General features: G+C 39.1%; 1 protein-coding gene across 1 annotated transcript in view; it reads left to right on the top strand.

Moving 5' to 3' along the window:
• Positions 1 to 26,302, top strand: part of slit3 (slit homolog 3 (Drosophila)) — a 200,548-nt gene that overhangs the window by 108,277 nt on the left and 65,969 nt on the right. Inside the window, 5 exon segments of the mRNA XM_051860278.1 lie at positions 9,811 to 9,882; positions 19,238 to 19,309; positions 22,057 to 22,220; positions 23,128 to 23,272; positions 25,634 to 25,705. Coding sequence (XP_051716238.1) covers positions 9,811 to 9,882; positions 19,238 to 19,309; positions 22,057 to 22,220; positions 23,128 to 23,272; positions 25,634 to 25,705 — 525 coding nt within the window.

Raw genomic sequence — 26,302 nt, 5'->3', positions numbered from 1 at the left:
GGATTTAACAACGCAAAGGTGATCGCTCAAGGGATTGACCTCTCCTTTAAATTACAAACTTACAGTATATATTCAACCACTGTGTCAAACCTCATCAGTATCATTTTCAGTGTTTAATTTTTATTCAGGGTGGTCTTTTGGATCACTGTATTCCTGAGTGACACTCATTTGTGCGTGAATGTTGACTACCACCCGTCCCGGTCAGATTGAGTTAACTGATTGTCAATACTAACTCTGACCTCATTGACCCCTGTCAAATGAGTCCCAGGCTGCAGGAGTGTCGTCAATCATCTACATAGATCAATGGCTCTCTGCAAAGCATTGGCATATACGGTTCTGCTCATAAGTTGACATATGCCTTACAGAATTATGCAAGATACTAATAATACACTCTAAAAACTGCTGAGTTAAAAACAACCCAAGTTGGGTTGAAAATGGACAAACCCAGCGGTTGGGTTAAATGTTTGCCCAACGTGCCGGGCAGTTTTATTTAACCCAACTATTGTTTAAAAATTTCTTTATGGCTGGATTAAAATGAACCCAAAATATGTTGGAAATTAAAAATCAGACACATAATTACTAGAGACAACAATAATAATCAAAAGGTGAACATTTATTAATAAGCAATTTAATAAATGTTTATTGTTTAATTATTATTCATTAAACATATTAATAAATGTTCACTTCCAACCTATTTTGGGTTCATTTTAAGCAAGCATACAGTAATTTTTAAACAATAGTTGAGTTAAATAAAACTGCCCAGCACGTTGGGCAAACATTTAACCCAACCACTGGGTTAAAACAACCCGATTTACAGTGATCGCCAAGACACAATAACTGAATTTACACAAAATAACCAGTTCAAAAGTTTACCTTTTTTTTATTTTTATTTTGTTTAAATATCTTTTTTAGCACTGCCCTTCAGAAGCCACCTAAGATTTTATGTAAACTTTTGGTGTTAACGTGATGGTAATGTTACTTGTAAATTTGACAATATAATATCTATATAATATAATATTTTTAGTTACTTTGTATTTAATTTCTTTGAAATTATTTATTTGTAATAATACTTGTCAAATAAAAAAAGTAAACTTTTATTGTCAAATATGGATACTGTAGAGGCCAATATATTTTTTCCCTATTATTTTCTATCTATTTTATCTTAATAATAATTTGTAACAGTAATAATACAATAGCAATGTTGAATGTAATTTTTAGCAAATCTTAACTTGGAATACATATACTGTACAAATTACTGTACAATAAATAATGTTGTGATGACTAAATGTACTTGTAGCATTTAAAACATTTTATTTTTAAATTAATTTAGACAAAATAGTATACAATTTCAATATCTGCCATTTATTGTAATCAGCCATAACATGTAAATAATTATTATTTGTATCTTCATTGAAATTTTAATGGTAAAAATGTGGCAGCTGGATGCGTGATACATTTTGAGTACTTTGTATATACTGTACACCTTGTGGCATTAAGAAAATAGCACAAAAGAAATTACTTAGTAGCAATGTAATGTTATTAGTTCTATTTAATGGATGATTTTGTAATGTAACATTCCCCAACACTGCGTACAAATGTGAGCTTTCACTTCCCTGACACACATACGGCATTTTTGTGAAGCATGTTTCCCCCTGACGTTCTTACAGTGATGTCCATGCTGTTAGACAGTGTTTGAGTGCTCATCACATCACTGTCATGTGCACCGTCACACTCTGATGGATGAATGATAGGTACAGGTAGGCAACGCTCGTTTCTTCAGGTAGGGCTTTTTAGAGGAAAAAAGGGCTAACAAGGATTGAGGGAGAAGGATGGATTTGTACGTCAGCAGCGCGTTTCTCTCCCACCGACCTGCCTCTGCAACGCGTGGCAAGGTGACTCTTGATTTAATTGCTGAAATCATCCAGCCCTTGGTTTTTTAACGGGAAGGAGGAGGAAAAAAAATGGACAGGCAGCGTTCCAGGAATGAATTGATTTTCTCGTATGCTTTTCTACCTTAACGTCCTCTGTTTGAAAATGGCTATGCATGCTTTGAGGGCAGGTTGAATTTCTGTCTGTTATATAGTCCTCGCATCTACACAGTTTTACAGGCTACAGCATGCTGGAGTCAGCATCCGCCTTCAGCCAGCATCCTCCACCTTTTATAGAGGGGCCATCTGGATAATATGGTCAAGATGGTTCCTCCAGCTAATGAGAGTCTATGTTGCACCTTATTAAACCAGACACAATATCTCCGTCTGCCTTTATGGCTTTAGCCGTGCCCTCATACTGTTCACCAGACATGCTGCGCCAGTCATGTTAACCTCGAGAAGCGTCAAGTGCGGGTGATGTCGTAGATTCCCTCATCATATGCACTGCGAGTCCTTTGGCGAAAACATGCCTGATGAGCTCTATATCAACATGACGTGATTGTGTCAGCGGGGCATGGATCCCATTAGAACAGGTGCTTGTATGAGCAGTGGATTCATGGGAAATGGCTTACACACATTCATTCCATTGACATTTGTCATTCACAGCAGATAGAGAGGCTGAATGGCATCTGCACATGTAGGGTACACAATACTTCATTACCTGAAGCTGAGGTATAATTAAGAGAGCACTGCGTCCTGTACGGTAAACCGGCATCAGATATGTGGACGCTCTGATTTTTACCCCTTTGTGGGAGGCTCTCATCTGTGTGCTAATAAAAGCCTTTCTTACTTCATGCTCCTGTACCCAGAATGTCACTTTGACTGCGCGTGGGTTTGAATTATGGCCGAGAGGGCGAGGTGCAGTCGCTGCCTGCTTTACAAGCTTCTGCACCCTGCAGACGGGACTCTGCAGACAGCAGATCTTGGCTTTTGGTGTGCACTGCTGGTGCTGAAACACATACAGGCGATCAGTGCATGATGTGGTGTGAATGACACTGATCCCAGGATAGACAATCAAAAGTTTGGGAATCACTTTCTCAGGACACCCCTCCACACTGAAACTGCCCTACTGTTCGATTAGGACAAGAGACTAGACAAGATGAGACCAGATAAATGTATACATTGAGACCAGATGAAATGAGAGAATATGAGACAAGACTAAAAGAAACAATATGAGACCTGAAGAAATTAGACAATATAAAACAATATGAAACCAGATGAAATGAGAGAATATGAAACTATATGAGAACAGATGAAATGAGACAATAGGAAATGAAACAATATGAGACGAATTGAGAACAGATAAAATGAGAGAATATGAGACAAGACTAAAAGAAACAATATGAGACCTGAAGAAATTAGACAATATAAAACAATATGAGACAACAAATGAAACCATATTAGACCAGACAAAATAAGATAATATGAGACCAGATTAAATGAAACGATATGAGACCAGACAAAATGAGATAAGATGAAATTAGACAAAATGAGACCTGACAAAATGAGACAAGATGAAATGAGACCAAATGAGATCTGACAAAATGAAAGAATATGAGACAAAACTAAAAGAAACAATATGAGACCTGAAGAAATTAGACAATATAAAACAATATGAGACGAGATGAAATGAAACCATATTAGACCAGACAAAATAAGATGAGACCAGATTAAATGAAACGATATGAGACAAGATGAAATGAGACAAAATGAGACCAGATGAAATTACATAAAATTAGTCCTTACGAAATGAGATGAAATGAGACAAAATGAGATCTGACAAAATGAAAGAATATGAGACAAGACTAAAAGAAGCAATATGAGACCTGAAGAAATTAGACTATATAAAACAATATGAGACCAGATGAAATGAGAGAATATGAAACTATATGAGAACAGGTGAAATGAGACAATGTTACAATAGGAAATGAAACGATATAAGACGAATTGAGATCAGATGAAATTAAACAATATGAGACAATATGAGAACAGATAAAGTGAGAGAATATGAGACAAGACTAAAAGAAACAATATGAGACCTGAAGAAATTAGACTATATAAAACAATATGAGACCAGATGAAATGAGAGAATGAGACAATATGAGACCAGCTAAAATTAGACAATATAAGACAAAATAAGATGAGACCAGATTAAATGAAACGATATGAGACAAGATGAAATGAGACAAAATGAGACCAGATGAAATTACATAAAATTAGTCCTTACGAAATGAGATGAAATGAGACAAAATGAGATCTGACAAAATGAAAGAATATGAGACAAGACTAAAAGAAGCAATATGAGACCTGAAGAAATTAGACAATATAAAACAATATGAGACCAGATGAAATGAGAGAATATGAAACTATATGAGAACAGGTGAAATGAGACAATGTTACAATAGGAAATGAAACGATATAAGACGAATTGAGATCAGATGAAATTAAACAATATGAGACAATATGAGAACAGATAAAGTGAGAGAATATGAGACAAGACTAAAAGAAACAATATGAGACCTGAAGAAATTAGACTATATAAAACAATATGAGACCAGATGAAATGAGAGAATGAGACAATATGAGACCAGCTAAAATTAGACAATATAAGACAAAATAAGATGAGACCAGATTAAATGAAACGATATGAGACAAGATGAAATGAGACAAAATGAGACCAGATGAAATTACATAAAATTAGTCCTTACGAAATGAGATGAAATGAGACAAAATGAGATCTGACAAAATGAAAGAATATGAGACAAGACTAAAAGAAGCAATATGAGACCTGAAGAAATTAGACTATATAAAACAATATGAGACCAGATGAAATGAGAGAATGAGACAATATGAGACCAGCTAAAATTAGACAATATAAGACCAGATTAAATAAACAATATAAGATGATATGAGACAACAAATGAAACCATATTAGACCAGACAAAATAAGATAATATGAGACCAGATTCAATGAAACGATATGAGACCAGACAAAATTAGATAATATGAAATGAGACAAAATGAGACCTTACGAAATGAGACAAAATGAAATGAGACATAATGAGACCTTACGAAATGAGACAAGATGAAATTAGACAAAATGAGACAAGATGAAATGAGACCAAATGAGACCTGACAAAATGAGACAAGATGAAATGAGACAAAAATGAAACCATATTAGACCAGACAAAATAAGATAATATGAGACCAGATTCTATGAAACGATATGAGACCAGACAAAATTAGATAATATGAAATGAGACAAAATGAGACCTTACGAAATGAGACAAGATGAAATTAGACAAAATGAGACAAGATGAAATGAGACAAAATGAGACCTGACAAAATGAGACAAGATGAAATGAGACAAAATGAGACCTGACAAAATGAGACAAGATTAAATGAGACAAAATGAGACGATATGAGACAATGTGACCAAATGAAATGAGTCAATATGAGACCAGACGAAACAAGACAATATAAGAAAAGATGAGATGAGACTGGAAGAGAAAAGATAAGACAAGACAGGAAAAGAGAAGAAGAGAAAAGACAAGATGGGATGGGATGAAAATAGTTAAGACAAGTAGAGAAACAATGATAAGACAATATGAAAAGAGGAAATAAATAATAAAATAAAGATGAAATAAGACTGAAACAAGAGAACGGTATATGAAAAAAGTGAGAATGAGAAGAAAAATATGAGATTATGTGAGATGAAATGAGAAGAAGAGAAAAGACTAAATGAGACTAAAACGAGAAGATATGGAAATGACAGGCTAAATTGGCTAAATTAGAGGCTAAATTAGATGGGATGTGATGGAAAAGAGGAAGAACGTTAGACTGGAGGACGACTAAATATGATGAGAGAAAGTGAGATGAATCAAGAGTTGAGATGAGATGAAATGATAAAAGGATGAGCAGAGATGAGAAAATACATGGAAGAAATGGAGATGATATTAGAGGTGAAGATACAAAGTGAGATGAAACACAACAAGGTGAGACAGGACTGGAAGAGAAGTGAGGCTGAACGAGATGAGATGAGACCAACTGAAACAAAACCATTAGAGACAAGAAGACGCAAGGCACAGATCCTCAAAGCACACTTGATTTGGTGGCCATGAAAGGTCACGTACTGTATATCTGTTACCACTGTAGACTGAGTATGAGATTCATATTTCGAAGCTCTGATCAAGCATCGTCCTGGCTGTACTGACGGTCAGTTCTGAGTCATTTGCTGTGTTAGCTATCAAGCGTGAATGAAATACGGTCATGCGGCTGCTGGTTAGCGTCACCGACTCTGACAGATTAATAGTCTAGTCAAGGGAAGGAAGACCCATATCTGTTTCTTTTTCCCGTTCACTCCAGATGGGGCACTGGCAGGACGAGAGCTCTAAAGTGCCAATACGGCTCATGACGGAGATGATTAAAGGCCAATGTAATTAGAGCAGGGAAATTAAAACTGGGACTTTCATTACCCACCACTACCGTGTCCCACCTCTCCAAACAATCACCAAACACGCAGACATACCACACGCTCGAATATGTACATTCAAGAGAGCTATTCACCCTCGATTATACTCCGTATTATGATTGTTAAAAATCTCTTGCACATGATAACAATGACTTCCTCTAGAGATCAACTCCACATGTTCAGATAATACAGACAGTTATGGCTCTGAAATCTGATTGGATGAGCTATGTTTGAGTTCTATATATAATGTGCCAGAAATTCACAATATCACCAGTTCACTGTATTAATTGCCAGTGGAAATTTCTATATTCTGATTATTATAATTAACTGTGAAGAAGTAGCTTTTTGTTTTTGGAGTGCTTTTCATCATTCTATTGTAGAAAATCCAGAAGGTTTCAATCACTGAGTATAGAAAAAATTATAGTCCAAGGCACTTCTTGTAATGTGAATGCCAAAAAGCCGTTCTTTTAAAGCATTTTTTATCAAAATATGTGCCTTGTGCAAAAAACAACTGCTTGAAATAATGACAAACTCTGCTGAGTTGTCCTCTCAGGCAGTGCCAGGGCCGTAACCACCATTGACATTGAGGGGGACAAGCCCCCCCAATAATTAGAAATGGCCAAATCGTCCCCCCCAATATTTGAAATTCTTGCACTGCTTTGCTGCAGTCCATTACACAGCGCTCGGTATGTTGTTAGGATGATAAAAAGGTTTAAAAGTTACATTTAGTCTGGTCTGCCTCAGCGGTCTAACAGCGCTCGTCAATGTCAAAATGATTGAGATGGCCAATCAAATCAAAGTAGGCGGGGTTTACTGTTTACAGAAGCAGAGTGTGAATTTCAGCACGAAGCGTCAGTTTAATGTTGAAAGAGAGTGAGGTCAGATGTAAATAGCGAAACATTTAATACATGTCAGCTTTTTTGCTATAGAAATGTTAAACAACCGACAGTAACATCCAATGATGCAAACTACTCGACTTTTTTCTCAAATATGGCTGATTTGAATTGAAAATATGCATTTACGTGATTCATGTAATTCCTAAGTGAGTGTAATGAGACGAGAAACGTTTTACATTTTCAACATATTAGGCATACAATAAAAGTAGTGCAAATTTTAATGCTAATTAATGCAAATATTATTTGCAAATAGTTCAAAATGATTATTTCTCAACTAGAATTAGACCTTGAATTTCCTTCACTGTTCTGTTTCTTTATGCTTTATAAAAAATTTGTCCCCCCAATGTTCAAGACATGTTATGGCTTTGGGCTGTACACAAAAATAATCAGACCAGTGTACCCTGGTTTATGAACACATGACTATTATGAGCCACTTCTTTTTAGTGTAGCCTACTTCTTGAACAGATGAGCCAATACTTTTAATGAATTGTTCAAAAAGTTGAGTTAAGTTGTTTGAATCAGTTTGACAAATCCTAATAAATCAACCTCTGACTCTCTTAATAAACTAGTTATTTTCAATGATATCAAAATGAAGCAAGTTTTGTGTCAGCATCATTACAGACTGATTGTCATTACAAGGTGTCATAAAAGATACACATTTGCTTTAGGTTTTTTGTTTTTGTAAAAAATTAATATCCTATGTATGTGTGTACACATATAATTTACAGTATATAATATAATTGTTGTTCAATTGCCATTTTTTTTTCTTAAAATCAGTAAGCCACAAGATGCTGTGTGTTTCAGTACGCGCATTTCCATTACCCTTTAAATTGAAATTGCAAATTGAAAATAGGCCCAATGGAAAGGTGTCATTTTTGCAAAAACTCTCATATATCGCAAAAAAAAGTTTTTACCCTCGCGTGAGGTGGTTTTTCAGGCAATTTGAAAAAGGAATATTTTGCAAAACTGCAATGGAAACAGCTTTTTCGCATTTACAGGTCACCTGCTGTATCGATCATTCTGTAGAGAGGGCGCGGTATGTTTGTACAGAAGACAAGCTCTTCATTAAACTCATAAAAGACAAAAGTATTACGAGACTACTGGACTCCAAACAGCAAAGAAATGTGAATACAATTTGAATTTATCAAGACCTCGAAGCAGATAGGATTGAGAAACACCTAGATACACCTCATACGTGGCCTTTCCCAAGTATAAGAGGCTTTCCTTGCCATAAATGCTTGGATAACATGCCTACGTCTCCTTTGATTAAAAATAATGGCTAGTGCAGTGGCTGGGATACACGTAAACCTACCAACATCCGTTACCATGATCTTTGGAATGACTTATCGTGAGGGGAAAAAAAGATGTTTTAGTTTGATTAATGGAAACGCTGTCATTTCGCAAGAGTTTTTATCGATATTTATAAAATATCGCAAAAGTTTGGAAACGCGGCTAGTGATTTCAAATGTAACGCATTCACAGTTTTATTCTGAAGGGAAGTGTTTCTTTAAAGTCGTAATATATTTGGGTGAAAAAATAGACATCGTAAAAGACAAACATTTGACTTTTGCATATAAAGGTTTTCACAGTGATACTTAATGCATCTGCGGTGGGTGGATGCCATACAGTCTGTCCCATCAGCAATTATGGAGACAGTCTTTTAGAAAGGAGGGATGAATGAAAGAAAGAAACACCAGAGATGCTCCGTTCTTCTTTATTACCCATCTCTAAAGACGCAAAGTCACAGTGTCTGCATGGGTCAGATGTCACAGCAGCCCTGTTTGCTGAACAAACGACTTAAGAAAAGCGCTTAGATTCCTTGTGTTTTATTCAAGCCTCTTTCAGATCCATCTCTTTTAAGAACGCAGAGAGGGAGGGGTAAATAGGCGGAAGGAGGGGCGGATTGCAAAGTCTGCAAATTAAAGTAAAAGGAAAAAGAAGTGAATAGGAAGAAGTGCCCCTCGCGTCTGCTCGTCCAGCTCCGTGACCCCAGCTGATTTACGAACCCCTTCCTTTAATGAAATTGTTTCTTTGACAGAGCCGGTAAAAGCTTGTAATGGATTGGCTGCTCTAATGTAATGAAATTACTCCCATTCTGACTTTAAAAAAAAGAAGAAGAAGAAGAGGGGGGCAGACGAGCGGGCTGGGGGGAGAAAATGCAATTAATATTTACAGAGAACTGACAGACGGGGTGGGCTGTGCACTATAGCCAGCCTTCCGTTCTCTCTCTCTCTCTCTTACCTCTCTTTGCCCCCACACTCAGCAGTGTGGCGAGAGAGAGAGAGAGAGGATGAGATAGGAGGAGGTTATAGCCAGACAGGCCACTTTTAGCCAGCTGGTCCTTTATCCCGACTGCGGTGAGGAGAGCAGAGTAGATATGAGATGCCCGTGTGTGTGTGTGTTAGTGTGTCTACCTCCCTCCCGCAGCCCCCACCTCTCCTCCTCCTCCTCCCTCCCCTCAGCCCCCACCCGCTCGTCTGCAGACCTGCCGCTGACTTCTGTCTCTCATCTGCAGGCAACTGGACAGCAACCACATCAGCTGCATCGAAGATGGAGCCTTCCGAGCCCTGCGCGATTTGGAGATACTGTGAGTCCCCCTCCTGCCTCCTCTGCGGGGTTCTCTCCTCTCTCCTCACCTCTGCTGTCCTTTCCACTAACTCTGTCTGTGTGTTTCTTGATTGTTCTTGAAGGACAAACTGTGTTGCGTTGTGGACCTGTGGCGCATAGTCTGGTCCGGTCCGACACCGTGGCGTTTAGCATGCAATCGCCCGTGCGACAGCTGAAGTTGCTCGTTTGTCATTGTGCTGCATCGTTGCCACCAGAAAAAGTGTTCTGACTTTTCGGGGTGCACGTTAAAACCTCTGCCGTGCCGTGTGTTTTTTGTCTAGAATGTCTGTAGAATTGCGTTTCCTACTTTAAACCTTGTGTTAGACTCACTTTGACGCTCAAATCTCTGTTGCGTTCACCTTCATCACTCACAAGAGCAGGTTTAGTCAGAGATCATAGCATATGCTTTGATAGCACACATTTGATGTGTTTGTTAAGTGAGTTTATTTTTATTCCTTGGGTATCCCCCTGGATTGTCCCAGAGAGGATGTGAGGCAGGAAGCGGGAGGGGGTCTAACCGGCGCATCTCCATCAAGCCAATTGGCAGGGCGCTAAGTGCCAACCTCATCCTCCAAATGAGCACCGCTCACTGGGGACCCGGAGCCAAGCCACCCCCTCCATTAATTCCTGGCTCCGGAGGACATGGCGGTTACATCATTGTTAGACAGGTTTTTCCGGCAGTGTTAGCAAGGTGAAAGGAGAATCAAAGAAGGAAAAAGATCTTTCATTTTTTGTCCTGTGTCCTCTTCTCATGACCAGAGCAGAAAATGACCTTATAAAACAGGAGACAGAGAGCCGGAAAGTGTGAGTAATTCGGGAATCAATTTTCATTAATAATACAGAACCTCCCTAGATTCTGCCAAAGACCTCTGGGACCCCGGCAAGCCAAGGAGAGCAGTGGTACATGAATACACATCACTTTCCTGCTGATTGAGCCATCTCTCCACCCCTCTGGAGAGGCTGCAACACACAGGACTGCAAATGACACTGTATCATGGCTAAATAACCCCATGCGCAGTAATCAAGCTCAGCCTTACATCCATGTTCTCCAGTAGAAGATTCAACATTCTGCTAACTGACCATCACGGGTATGCTATAGGGCCAGTTTGTAAGAATTTGACACCTCTAGGTAATTGATGGGAAAATTAAGTGTTGGCTTGTGCTGTGCAGCGATTTAGCCGCAAGTGATAATACTTTGAGTCTCAATGTGAGGATAATGATTTCCAGCGTGAGTTATATTACAACCCAGACTAACCTTTGTCTTACGCCTGATTATTCTGAATAGCGGCACAGCTGATTGAGATCCATCTCTTCTATCACCAAAGAGTATGATGAATGAGATTATTGTGATGTTGATTCATTTGTATATATATAGGTTCGTGGTGGAGTTTTAAAGGGTTAGTTCACCCAAAAATGAAATTTTTGTCATTAATTACTCACCCTCATGTCGTTCCACACCCGTAAGATCTTCGGATCACAAATTAAGATATTTTTGATGAAATCCAAGAGGTTTTTTATCCCCTATAGAAAGCAACGTAATTACCGTCATTCAAGGTCCAGAAAAGTAGTAAAGACATTGTTGAAATAGTCAACGTGACTACAGTGGTTCAAACTTAATGTAATGAAGCGACGAGAATATTATTTGTGCGCAAAAACAAAACAAAAATAAGGACTTTATTCAACAATCCCTGTCATTCTCCTACACTGTTTACGTCCAGCGCTTCCAGGTTCTGCGTCCGAACACCGACTCATTATTGGCTGGCTCCTGCGTCGGCATCACACTCATGCGTCGTGCTGATCATGTGAACAGCGTCGGCCAATAATGAGAGACGTAGAACCTGGAAGCGCTGAATGTTAACAGTGTAGGAGAATGACAGGGATTGTTGAATAAAGTCGTTATTTTTGTTTTGTTTTTGCGCACAAAAAGTATTCTCGTCACTTCATAACATTAAGTTTGAACCACTGCAGTCATGTTGACTATTTTAACGATGTCTTTAGTACCTTTCTGGACCTTGAATGATGGTAATTACGTTGCTTTCTATGGGAGATACAAAAAAACCTCTCGGATTTCATCAAAAATATCTTAATTTGTGTTCTGAAGATGAATGAAGGTCTTACGGGTGTGGAACAACATGAGGGTGAGTAATTACAGAAACTAAACTAACCCTTTAAGTGTTCATTTATGCTTTTAGAAATGTCCAGGGGTTGTAGATGTCACGCGTTCCAGCACAGCAGTTTTATGTTTAAAACACTGTTGGATTATGGGCATTCAGGGCAAGCGTGTGTGTGTTTTAATGTAGATTAGTGACATCTGGAGATATAAATGAAAGAACGAATGATAAACATTTAAAAAATGTGATGTTAATGTGTTTTTGCAATTCAGAACACACTTGAGGTGTAATTTAAGGGTCATATTAAATGCATTGTTTGAGTGTGTTGTGTCAAGCATAACTCCAGAGGCCAACCGAATCTTTTAATCTCAATGATCGTTAAAGACATATTAAAATAGATGGTGCACTGCGACATAATTGAGAGATTCGAGCGTCCCGTCATTCGCTGTTGGGTTGCGTGATCACTGTAGAATTTTGGTGATCACTATAAACAGTGACTAAAAAAAAAAAAATCGCAAAGCAGGGAGCTATTTAAACACTTCCATCGGGTTTGGAGATGGTGATCAGAGTGGAGATTAGACAGAGCAGTTCGTGGCTAACCCTCCTCCACAACTAAATGACTGCCAGTGATTTAACGCCTGCCAAACTACACAGAATTAATGATCGGCCCTTTCTGCTGATGAATTGTAATTTATATTTAACATAACTGCGCTAATGACTGAACTAATGACTTCAAAGCTATCTCGGACATTTTCTCACATAGGACGTGACTTGCATCCCAATGAGCTGAAGGAAGTGCGGTAGGCAGCACATTGATGTGTTCTCCATCTGCAGAGCATCTAAACCTGCCTATAAGAAGCATTATTTTCCATTTAATACTTTGGTACTGCTTGCGCTTGCTCTCATTCTTTATTCTGATCACTATAAATATACACCTAGCCAAGCCATTTTATATTTCCATTCTCACTTTAAATGTATAGGTTATATGGACTGTGCATTATAAGCTGTCCACCTTATCTAAGTTTTATTAGATTCCTGAAATTCTAGTTGGTGCATAATTAAGAACACTGGTAGTGTTTCACATTTCTAATTTCCACAGACAAATCAAATCAAATTTTAAATATAATATAAATGAGGTTTCATGTGGTGTAAGAATAACTGAATATTTTTCATGGGTATATGCCTCAAACTCAATTCTCCTGCATACACCATGGTCAAATATACAGAACATTTTCTTTTTTATTTGGTTAAGGGATTTCAAAAATAGTTAATAAGCCAAGTAATTCAGGTGAAATGAAAATTCGCTGTTTAAAAATAATGAATGAAGGCATGGTCTGAGTGTTAAAAAAAACTTTAAACCTTTCTTAAGGAGAAAAAAAGAAAAAAACTAAAACTACACTCTAAAAAATGCTGGGTTAAAAACAACCCAAGTTGGGTTGAAAATGGATAAACCCAGCAATTGGGTTGTTTTAACCCGGCGGGTTAAATGCTTGCCCGATGTTTAACTCAACTATTGTTTAGAAATGACTATATGTCTGGCTTAAAATGAACCCAAAATAGGTTGAAAATTAAAAATCAGACACATAATTACTAGAGGCAACAATAATAATCAAAAGGTGAACATTTATTAATAAGCAATTTAATAAATGTTTATTGTTTAATTAGTATTCATTAAACTTATTAATAAATGTTCATTTTCAACCTATTTTGGGCTGATTTTAAGCAAGTAATACAGTTATTTTTAAACAAAAGTTGAGTTAAATAAAACAACCCAGCAGGTTGGGCAAACATTTAACCCAACCACTGGGTTAAAACAACCCAATCGCTGCGTTTGTCCATTTTCAACCCAACTTTGGTTGTTTTTAAGAGTGTGTATAATTCAAAATATATATATTCAACATAAGTATGGCCAGTTATGCTGCATAAGCCAAAAAAGCATAAAGATTGTTCAATTGGTCAAGTATTCAAGCGGATTAATTTTTAGCAGGGTTACGATGAGCGTATTTCATTCTGATATATGTTCTTATTGTGTTAGGAACACAATGAGAAGGTCTCATGTAATCTGTTTCAAATTATGCTTAGAGCAATATGTATGCGCTTTATGTTTGTTTTTGTCTTTAAACACTTGGCTCTTTTGTAGAGTCTTTCCAAATATTTTATTATTATCCTTCAGGGCTGTTTTGTGAAATGTGGTTTAAATGTGAGAAGGGAATTTTTAGTATTGTGAGAAAGAGGTTTTTGGAATCTCCCCATATATCCCACTCAGTTTTGTCTACACACACACTGCACTCTCACAAGCGCTGGAGCCTCTGCATATTTTATAACCACTTTTGTACAGAAAATTCTGGCTCTGAATCAAATGTCAAATCATGTGAAATTTTTTGCCCCGCTGTGTCATTTTTTTATGAGCAGGAAAGTGCCGAGACATTTCCGTGCCATCTCCTGAAGGTGACTTTCCTTCCCATGCATTGATAAGAAGGCCCAAATTTTCACATTACCACTGTCCTATCCTCCTGCCAAATGCTGTCATTTGTCAATGTGTGCACGGCACATTTTTCTCGACAGCTTGGCACGGACCTTGCTGGTCGAACTAAAGTGAGATTAGCATGATAGCATGGGCACCGTGCCCCAAAGGGACGCCTTCACAGCTCACCACTCCTTACTATGGCCTCGCCAAAGCCATCCTCTGCCTTTAAATCCACAAATGTATTCCTAACCGTGAGTGCTGTTTTAATGAGGGTTTCACATTTTTATTTAAAGAGACTAGCTTGTAGTACTATGGCATGCCACAAAATACCAACCAGGGTAAGCCTTCTGAGTATTTGCAGTGTGTTGTCAGATTGTGTAAGGGAGCGTGAAGAGGTGGATTATTAATCCTGGGTACAAAATGGCATTCCGTCAGGCTCAAGAACCTGGAAATATGCTGATTTGGAGAGGCTATTGCATTTCTGTGGTTACGTTGACATCCCAGGATTGTTTTGGAGGGAGGCAAGTGGGCGTCTGATCGAAACCTAAATATATTACGAATGAAAAATCGTGTATTTCATATGGAAGGTTTGAGAAATATAATTTTCTTATGGTTAGCGCTTATGGTTTGGCAGTTTCCTACCTTCATAATGTCATTTTCTCAAAGCAAGACCTTTTGAATGTTCCTCTTGGCAACGATAACACTGAGCTTTGCTCTTTTCGGCCCCTGCCGGCCCTTATCCTAATCATTTCTAACCCCTGTGCTCCCGTTAAAAACATTAGCTCTTTTCAGATTTAACAAATGTCCTCTAGCTGGTGCAGTTGGTCCCACTTTGGGAACTTGGGAGAACAGATTCCCTTGAATCAGATATTCCATGCATCTTTAATTTCTAACACGGGTTGGCCTCCCTCTGGACAAATCAGTCTTACTTCTGCAGGGCCTGATTGAAAGGTTGTCTTTAGTCAATAGATGAGTCTTTATGTGATAGACAACAGGCAGGCGGAGGGAGAAAGGGCAAGCTGATGGCTAAATGAGAGGATGGATTAGGGGAGTGGAGGGGGAGAGAGCTGTCATTAGCTCACAAACAGCACTTTCAAGCACAGGAAATTGCCTTGCCACCAGACATGGCCCCATTGCGTTATCTTCGTGTGGTCTACGCCAAAGCTCGGGGAGATGAGGAGGGGGCGGGCTGGAAATCGTGCGTTTCAGCAGTCGGACCCTTGCGCACAATTAATCATTCGCTCCTGGATGGCCAGAGAGAGGAGGGAGGCCGACGGAACAGCTTAGATTCAATCTGTCCTCATTTGCGCTATAATGGCCTCATCAATGGCAGGGGAATCGTGTCTGTTTTCGGCGTAGTACCTGTTCTTTTCGCCTCTCCTCCCATCCTCTGCTCCATCGAGGGATGGAGAGCCTTTTTTTGTTACATGTTTTTTAAAAAAGAGTTATATATATATATACACTTGGACACAAACCACATGGATGGGATTATGAGCAGAGATCATGTTATTTCTCTGTTTATCCTCACTGGGTTTATTTGAATTAGCAGAATAACATCTGATTGCGCTTTGTGCTGTAGCTGAACTTACGATTCTAAGCTAAACAATGGCAAAAATTTCACATGAATTCTATCACACTGCAACAAGTGGAGCCTAAGCGCTCATAATGAAATTACGCTCCATCTGGAGGCACTTTACTCATTTGTTTTGACTCGAGGGCCTGACGCAAGGATGCTCGGATGGACGCTTGCATTGCAAACTCACAATTGTGCTGCAGTAGCGATAATAGTTTCCCATGGAACCATGACAACATCACAGACATGTTGGCTCACATCTAGTTTCCAAGAGAGTAAGTGAACGGTAGTCGTATATATATATATAGTTGTGTATTCCCTACTCTATATGCTTTCTAACAGTAGCCACTCTTCAAATGCGCTCGACTTCACGACACATGAAGGAAAATATGGATTGAAGGTAAAAAAGTTGAGCACAACACCATCATTTATCCCATTTACCTCAAGGATGTGATTTAGAACAAGCATCAGTTAACAGGACAATTACTTTCTGAGTAGTACACACTCACAGGAAGAGCATTGCCTTTCCTCAAACAGGTCATGTCAAATAACGTGTCTTTGACCCCTGATTTCTCAGTTGTGGAAGTGAATGGCACTAAGTCAGATGCCGGGAGCACTCCAGTTATTTCCCTGCATCCACCAAAACAACCTCTCTCTTATTTTCTTATTTCAAAATGTCCTGGCTCTGAAAATGCTGCCGTCTTTTGGGAGTGAAGTATCCAGAGACCCTCTCCAAGTCCCTCTAATGAAGGCCCAAAGAAAGCCTAAGAGCACTTAAGACCCCACTGTCAAGCTTTTTGCGACTGTGGGAAAGCTTTCTTGATATAGAAAAGAGAAGCAAAAGGAAAACGTGCCCCTCTGAGAGGGTCTGAAGACTAAGCGTCGTGAGCAGTTAACAGCTGCCTGGTTCTATTGACACCTGCATCAATAGAGCTTTAAACAAAATCATAAAGTTACACAGTCAAGCTGTAGAGTTTGGTATTTGTCAGATCCCGCATTGATTTCATTTAATTTCAGCTCAGATGCACTTTCTCAGGAGTCACTGTGGATGCGGTACTTCCCCCTGCAGCACGTTGATTTTGCTTAACACATTTTTGATTTATGGTCAACTACAAGGCGACACAGGCGGAATGACTTAATATTGCTGGCGATGAAGACAAAGGAATTTTAAAGACTCAAGGTGATCTTCAATTATCACAAGTGGCTTTAGCAAGAGTCGCTCATGCTGCGCTGTTATTTGCTGAGATCCCACGCTGCAGCAGTGGGCGGCCCTCTGCAGTGCAGAGGGCTGGATATAGGGAAGACTGACAGTCTTCTATTTCTACGATGGGCTCTACTTTAAGGCCCTTGGTCTAGTGTTCATTGTTTTTTCATAGTAAAGCTTAACTCGAGCCAGTCATGTCCATATTAACAGGTGCAGTCTAATCGCTGAGACACCGAAGGTCATTGGAACATGTCAGGTTTAAGCTGACTTAACGTGACTGCGACGCCCACTCCAGCTTTTTCAAATTACGATTGCATGAATGAAATCTATATGAGATTATTTTTACTCAGGGCTTCTAATCCTGGAAACCGGACGGCTGAAATATGAATGAGCGAGTGAGCACTACCACAGCAAGCACAAGCTGTTCGGCGCTCTCTGTGGATCCTCTTCCCTCTTTAACAGTCCTCCTTCAGTTCTCAGTCTTGTCTTCATTTTTTGTTCTTTTCTTAACTTACATCACCTAACTTTGGAGGATGCTCCCAGAAGAGAGTGAAGGTTTTACAGATAGGACTGAGTCCTTCCTGGGCAAATTGCTTTTTCCCTTGGTGATGGTTTGGTATTACAGGCTTTTACCAGGGCGTTCCTCCCTTAGGCTTGCCCAGAGCTTCTTCTATTTACATCTCTATAGAGCAGCAGAGAACAGCGATAAAAACCTCAGTGGCCTTGACAAGAGGATCGCTTTCTGGTGCGGATTTGGTCAACTCCTCGCGAGGGTGATTCCTTCACCCTGTGTGTAATTTGTGTGGAATTTTCTGTGTGTCTGTGTAGAATAACAATAATTTTCCATTCCATTTAGTTAGTTTTCTTCTTTCCCTCACTCATAATAAAGTGTTCCACCACAGATCAGAGCCAAAATCAATATTCAGATATCATTTAAAGTCCCACAAGAATGTTATATTTTAGAGGGATTAGTTTTCCTCTTATTTGTGCAGTTTTATAGTACCCACTTTCAAAAAATTGGACATGGGCTGGGAAAAATTTCCATTGGTCGAAATTGTAAGTCTGATCACTCAAATGGTAAATAATGTAAATAGCTTGTTTGTTCACCACAGTGTTTAGACTGAACTACCTGGCCTTGAATAAAAAGCAAGACCAGCAGCTGGTCTGATAAGTTAATAGGCAATGAGATTAAAGCCAAAATCATTGGGAGTATTTGTTTTCCAGTAGCTCAAACAGTAGAGCATGGCGCTAGCAAATAGTTCATGGGTTCAATTTCAAGGTAATGCATAAATTGAATGCATGCAATGTAAGTCACTTTAGATAAAAGCGTCTGCCAAATGCATAAATGTACAATGTAAATCATGGATTCACTGTAAGCCCAAGAGGGGCCTTTAGAGAATTCACTCCAAAACTGGCTGTCATTAAACCTTTCATTAGAAGAAACACTCAGACCCCAAACCCCGAGCTGTAAACTGACTTGGCGTAGTCGGCGGGATTCAGCAGTTTCTCCCCACCAAGCAGGAGCCATTAAAATCCTAAATTGAGAAATTCCAGACCATTTTCCAAGAGGTGGAGGTACAGGAGGCTGTGTGTTCTGCATGTGTGTGATAGGTTTGGGGGTTATGGGGTGGGATGGATTGATTACAAGATTAGGTCAGCTAAGTAGCGCTAATCAGAACTGTGGCTGGTATGACAGGAAACAGAGAGGTCTGCCGTCCATAATTACAACTGTGCACATCATCGATGATATCATGCTTTTGCAGCCCAATACACTTATGTGAACACACACTACTCACAGTGTGACTTTCTTATTTTAAAATGTATCTAACTAATTCCCTTTTAATTTTTTACTCTAAGGCACATGATCTGGTCTTTATTGTCAAATGTTATCTGGAGTCACTCGCTAGTCTTTTTACTTACTCTATAAAATGAAATAAATGCCTTTTTCTAACATTTGTTCTCTCTCTTTTTTCTTTCTAGCACTCTCAACAACAACAACATCACCCTCATCCCACTGTCAAGCTTCAACCACATGCCCAAGCTGCGGACACTGTGAGTACTGAGGAGCTTTTTGTCCACTTCATGGTATTACTACCTTGACGTTAACTTTTTTGCTCACCAGCCTCTGTGGTTTTCCAAAGTTACTAGCCACTCAGCATTTTCACTGGCCACAATTTTGACATCGATACCTTGGGCAACAACTGCCATATAGGTATTTTTAATACTATCTCATAATTTGGCAGCAGGTATATTAGGCTGCTGTCACTTTAAGACCTGACGCACGGATCCATTACACATGCGTTTTATTTCTCAACTGTTTACTTTCACTTCAAACTTAACTGTGTTTATGTGAATACTCGCCAACACCAGCATTATTTTGTGTGTATTTGACTGTTTTAGCGCAATAAGCAGTGACAAAGAACTCAGTTTAGTACTGAGAGGCGGCTTTATGTGTGCACACTTTGGGTGTGAGCACAAAATCTGCGGGAATGAGTAAAATTATGGGCAATATGCGCAATCCCATGCCAAATTTCAAGCCCTGAAACACTAACAATATTCATCCGGAGCAAATGAAACGAGGCGGGTTTGTGTGTCAACTCGCTGTCTGAGAGATGAGAGAGAGAGAAAGCGCAGCTGGTATCGTGTATCTATTCTGTGGAAAATGAGTATCCGTTTCAGATATTTAAGTATCGATATGTATCGAAAAATCGATATTTATGACAACTCTGCATTGCACTTAGTTTATTATTTCAGATGCATTTTTAAAAGACTACAAATGAAATATATTAAATTCAACCCGCAGAAATGGCTACACAGTAGGAGTGACTGCATTACATGCCACTGCTGAAATCCACCCGCATTTGACAAATGTTAATGTCGAGCCCTGATTACTACGAATGCTACACAATCAGACATTTATATACTGTCTACATTTAGTGACGTTAATACTACAACTCTTTTTTGAGGATTTGCTGCTTGACTGGAGCCCCTTTCCAGGCTCTGTGGTGACGCTGCACCAGTTATCAGATCGGTGGTCTGTTTGTGCAGCAGACATTGTCTTGGTTGAACATTTTGAGATGGCTGTAATACACAGATGCCTGTGTTACGAAGTCGGACCCAAACCACAATTGATATAAATAATTACACAGTCCTCGAATTTCGCATGAATCATTCCCTGCTGTGGCCGACCTGATATTAACGTGACTCAGAGATGCTTTTGTTGTTATTCGAGTGTGGTCGTTCTTCTTTAAACTTTGGGTCTAGTACATAAATAAAGAAATATGTCAAGAGTAAGCACTAGTTTCATTTTGGGGCTTCTAGGAGCTTGAATCTCTGTCTGAAATACAAGGTTTTAGTGTTATTGTGACCCTGGCACACATGTTCGGAGATTCCTCCTTCAATCAGTCATTTCTTTTTCTATCTATATCTCCTCCTTCCTCCGTCATGGCCGCCGAGCCTTCTCCCTGGAGCTCAAGCTCCACAGCCGAGCAGTCTGGCCTCCCTCCCATCAGTCAGCCCATCAGACAGGCCAGCCCCCTCATGCGGGATTGAATTTGCTGATGCTCGGATGGCCAGGCGCGTTGCTCCCTGGGCAGTATTGAATTATCCACAGCGAGGCTTTGGTTGCTACCCAGTTCCTTTGGATTGAATTTTCTGTCTCTAATATCCCTGATATATCTGTATTGAATTTGTTGCTCGTAAAAACAACTTATTAAATCAAATGTTTAGAGATGCTGGTAATCCATTTAGTAGGATGGTGGTTTGGCTCCAGGTTTCTGATGAAATAGTCCAGTTCACCTCACCTTTCCCCCACCACCTCCACCTCGCATCCCCTTCTACAGACGTACTATCTTTGTGCATTCAATTAGATCAAATGATATCACCGCATGATGCTTGCCATTCAATAACTCAGACAAATGAAAAGCACTCCCACCGCTAGGCAAGTAGTCATTTTCCGTGTATCACGGTCGATAGGGTGTGTGTGCATGTAGAGCTGCCCCATTGTGTCCGTCCTCGGCTCATCCCATGCGTAGCTGAAGCAGCCGAGGCTCCTTCTCCCCATGTCATCCATCTCTGTAATCCCACTCATCTGTAATTAATCCGCAAAGACAGGGGGCCAGATACTGGATTTGTAATGGGAAAAGCTCTATTAAAACCGTCGCCCCCATGCTGAAATTGTCAATGAGCAGGTTTTTGTCCCCCTAACTGGATTCAGCCTGTTATTTCATTTACAGACAGTGGTGACCGATATAGCTGCGCCTTTTGATTTGCTGACACCACTTTTTCTTTGAACTGTGTCTCTCGTCCCCTTCATGTAATGGCCCTTGAGAGATTTATATTAAGATGTGAAAGATGTTATTGGGAATTGTGCCATATTGTTGAAGACCTTGATGAAACGAGGGCGCATGCTCTGGGGATTTGCGAGTGGTTTCCTGTGGTCTCGGTGGAGATGGTACTATCATCTGGACAATATTGTCACTTTAATTCTGATGTGTTATTCCGGGTCTGCATTACCGAAACTTTATAGAGATTCTCCCTATGAATACTTACTTGATCTCAGCAGCTGTTTCCTTCCTCTTTTGCATTTAAATGCCACATCACAGATGGAATATGACATGAAGTGTGTGGTAAACATTTCTCTTCTGATTTTGTCTTCAAAGAGCTATTTCCCGACATTTCTCCGGAATCATCCACTCCAGTATTCATGCTAAACATACAAACCTCCTCTGACCTTTATTCGATACTGTCTCACTATCTGTCCCTCATTATTCTCTCTCTCTCTCTCTCTCTCTCTCCAGTCGCCTGCACTCCAACAACCTGCACTGCGACTGCCACCTGTCCTGGCTCTCTGATTGGCTGCGGCAGAGAAGGGGGCTGGCCCCTTTCACACAGTGCATGGCCCCCGCCCATATGAGAGGTCTCAATGTCCCTGATGTTCAAAAGAGAGAATTTGTGTGCACAGGTATGGCACAGAATTTACTTTGTCTTTCAGAATGTCCTTCTTTTGTCTCTTAACTCTAATTTCAGTTTCCACGTCTGTCTAGGTAAATCTTATAACTACAAAAAAAGAGAAATTTTACTATTATATTTCTATTATTATAGACTATATTTATCATATTTTGCAAGAAAATTAAGGACCGTATTTTTGCGTTTTGTTTTTTGCATTCAATCCAACAAATTCTGCCATGACATATATTCAATTTTTTTCACATTATAGTACTGACAGTAATAGGATAAGTGTTACATTTGTCATGAGAATAATTTTACTTAAATAAATCATACATCTTAATGGTCTTTAAATAGGGTTCATTTTCTATACAAAAATAATTTACTAATATCAATTAATGTGCAAATATTGTCTATTTATTACAAGTAACCACTGAGGGCTTGTTTTATAAAGCCACTCGATACATTCTGTATCTTAATGGACCTTTGGGTTTCATTGGTGAAAAAGTTCACGTTCAGTTCTTGTTAATTAAGCCCCCTTTTCCTCCCCCTCTGATTAATCAACTGATGAATTTACTCCAACACAAACACAAAACACGCTGCAAGAAAAAGCGTTGCTTAATTAAGCTGCAAAGAAAGACAATAAAACAACAGGGAGCCTGTTCTTGCTGATTATGTACTGTATTGAAAGCTATTTTCACCCGTCTCGAGTCATGCTGTTATTTGAACTAATGCTAAAATTCATAGTCCTGAATGGAAGCTACATGACAGTTATAACTACTATCAGAAACCACGTGTTTCTATTCATATTTGACTCAAAGTGGTGTTAATGTTCCCCGTGATCTCTTGTGTCATTAAACCTTGTTGTCTTTAGTCAATTTTCCTCCTGATATGTTATTTTTCCATCTTTTTCTCCGCCTCAGGTCCTACTCAGTCGGAGCCAAGGTCATGTACTCCCCAGGTGTCCGTCTGCCCTGCCGACTGCACCTGCAACAACAACATCGTAGACTGCCGTAGAAAAGGCCTGACGGAGATTCCTGCCAACCTGCCTGAAGGAATTGTGGAAATGTATGGATTCCACTCCTTAAAATCATTTCCTTTCTCTATTTGTGTAAAATCTGCCAGTGTGATAAGTGCTTACCACTGGTATTGTCTGTGCAGTGATCTGCCGCCTTCCTCTTGTCATATAACAAAGGCCATTAGCAGTGCGGTGTAGCAGCCTCATTAGCGAGTGCGTTAACGCCGTGCCGCAGTTGCAGATAGATCTTGCTCAGTGCTACTGGAGGTCTACCAGCCTGTCTGCTGGGTTTAGGCAAGTACTGTAGATAACCAGTCAAGGATCAAAATGAGACTAGTTATAATGAGCCCGATCTAATGTCCAGGAAAGCAGAGTGTCTTATCAGCAGATTCAAGCAGTGCTTAACCAAAGTTGTCTGTGATATGATGTGAAATTGGCATAGTATATACTTCATAAGTACTCTTATACCAAGACTTTAGTAGTTGATACCAATTTGCATGACATTTTACAACAGCAAAAGTCAATATGCTAATGAGTGCACCCCATTATTAGCTGTTACAAGTTACTATTCAAGTAAATGGTTAGAAATAAAATAAAGAGCAAAGAGCTAGGAACAGTGAGTGGTTTTCTCACTTTCTTGTTAATAATGTTGTTCAATTAATATTTACAACATAATAGTCAGCAGTTAGGTTGCATTTGCACTGCATATAATATACATTGACTTAATAAAACTGTTTCACATCACATTTACATTAATACCTCACCAAGATGTGCGTTTTAATCAGGACCTGGAATTGAGTTGGTTCTCTGCCAATATTGTAGAAAGAAGTTATTTTAGTACCCCAAATTTCTACACAGTCTTGCAAGGAAACGTCGCTCTTGCGAATATTCATTTTAACCTCATTTAGAAGGATATTCTCTAAAGCCTTCGTTGTCTTTGATGACTGTGGCTTTTAATGTGATTTGGTTACTTTTTATGAGAGTTTTTTTTTTTTTTTAAAGCAGCTATTAGATTAATGTTATTGTCAATTTTTCTGCCTATTAACTTTTTTAAATGACCTTTCCAGTATTGCGCTGTCTATGTTAGCTTGTGTAATGTTAATGTTAGCATATTAATCTTAGCTTTCTGAGTAAAAAGCAATCAAATTAATGTAATTCATACAGTACTGCCATTTAAAACATCTGACCTTGTTGTTGTTCCAACTACTTCTGTATTCAATGTCCTTCAAATACAAGAGAACATCCAAAAGAGGTTTTGCGGTATCCTCCAAAAAACAAGGACGTTTTGGTTGTGCATGGGAAATTTGCAAGTCCGGCATTTCCATTGTATGAATAGGCTGGGATGTTGTGTTTAATGATCATATAGCGATGCAGCAGAATGCTTACACATATGCATACTGTTACAAAGAAAACACAAGTGGCTTTGGCTGTCTTGCCTAAGGCTGATTGAATGTTCTCATGCTTTCGACAACGTCCAAATCGTCTTGGTCAAGGTATTTGGTATCCATATTGATTCAGAGATCCTTGTTTGCACTAAAGGACAGGTAGGTAATTGCCCTGATATGTGCTGTTCCTCGCCGTCGTTGTTATGTCAATAGTGTATGACCTTTGCATAATAAATGGATATGCAGGCTAGGACACATTAGCCCAAACGAGCCCATGGCCAAAAACAAATTGGGCTAATGAAATGATGTATAACCTGGAGCATGCAGTAGAGCTGCGCTTATTTCTCAGGGACTTGTTTTCGGTGCACTCTTATCCCAGTGAGCCAAAACACAAATTGAACACTTAATGTACAGGCTGCCATAAAGCATTAGATAGCTTTCTCTGTAGACCTCCTGAAGGAGCATTAAGCACCAGCAAGACTCTCAAAAATGAAAGGTTCTTCAATGAAAGACTCTTTTAAGGCACTTTATGTTCAACAAAGCAAAAACAATTTTCACTGAATCGGGTTCTTGCTCTGTGGTTCTAGAGTGATTTAAAATAATAAAAGCAGAAATGATTAATAGTAGATAAATGAAATTATTCTAAATAAGAATGCATTAGGTTGTTCAGATCGGGTTATGTTTTTTTACAGCATGAGTATATAGATGGTTACATGAACTAAAGTTATTTGTTGAACTTAAAATCAGGCTTTTTTATTTTAATTGGAATGTTTATTTTTTAAAAGTGGGCCTTTAAGACACCTACACATGCTCTCAGACTCTGAGAAATGAATTACCAACAGATCTGTGTTGAGGGGAATAAATGTAATATGTACATGTACATTTGTGAAACACCTACAGGAATATTACATTGTTTTCTTTTCTATGCTGTGCCATATTTGTTTTGTAATTTTATTATGTACAATTGCTAGTGTAATGGAAAAGTCAGTGTTGTATAACAAAACGTATCCATCTGTTCCTGTGTAGCCGTCTGGAGCAGAACATGATTAAGAGCATCCCAGCAGGAGCGTTCTCTACATACAAGAAGCTAAAGAGAATGTAAGATCTTCCTCACACAACAACACAAACAAATACAAACTCTACTTGGTGCAGGCTGATAGGTCTTTAACTCAACCTGCATGCAATCACATCATTCTTTATAGGGCACAGCTGATTGGTTCCTGCTGTATCAGTAGCCAATGAGCTCGCTGCTCAACCTTCAAATACTTGGTTGGCATTTGCCTTAGCAGTGCAGCATGCTTTCAGAAACCCTCCTCCTTCCCCAGCTCCACCTGTATAGATCTGCTACGGGTAAACCATGTATGCTATTGTACAGCAGCAGCATGTCTTACTTGCTCACAGCAGCATGTCATGTATGTATTGGCAATAGAAAGTCCCGTACTTGCTCTGCAGCAGCAGCAATAACAGCAGCAGTAATAATAGTAGCAGCAATAACAGCAGCAGAGCTTATATGAACTCATTCTTTGTTCGGTGAAACACAAAATACAATTAAACTTCAAAAGGACACAGAAACAGCAGTAATAATAGTAGCAGCAATAACTGCAGCAGCAGTAATAGCAGCAGCAGCAGCAACAATAACAGTAGCAGCAGCAGTAATAACAGAAGCAGCAGTAATAATAGTAGCAGCAGCAGCAA

Source organism: Ctenopharyngodon idella, chromosome 14, assembly GCF_019924925.1.
Source record: "Ctenopharyngodon idella isolate HZGC_01 chromosome 14, HZGC01, whole genome shotgun sequence".
NCBI lineage: Eukaryota > Metazoa > Chordata > Actinopteri > Cypriniformes > Xenocyprididae > Ctenopharyngodon > Ctenopharyngodon idella.
This window is presented reverse-complemented; position numbering and strand designations above follow the sequence as displayed.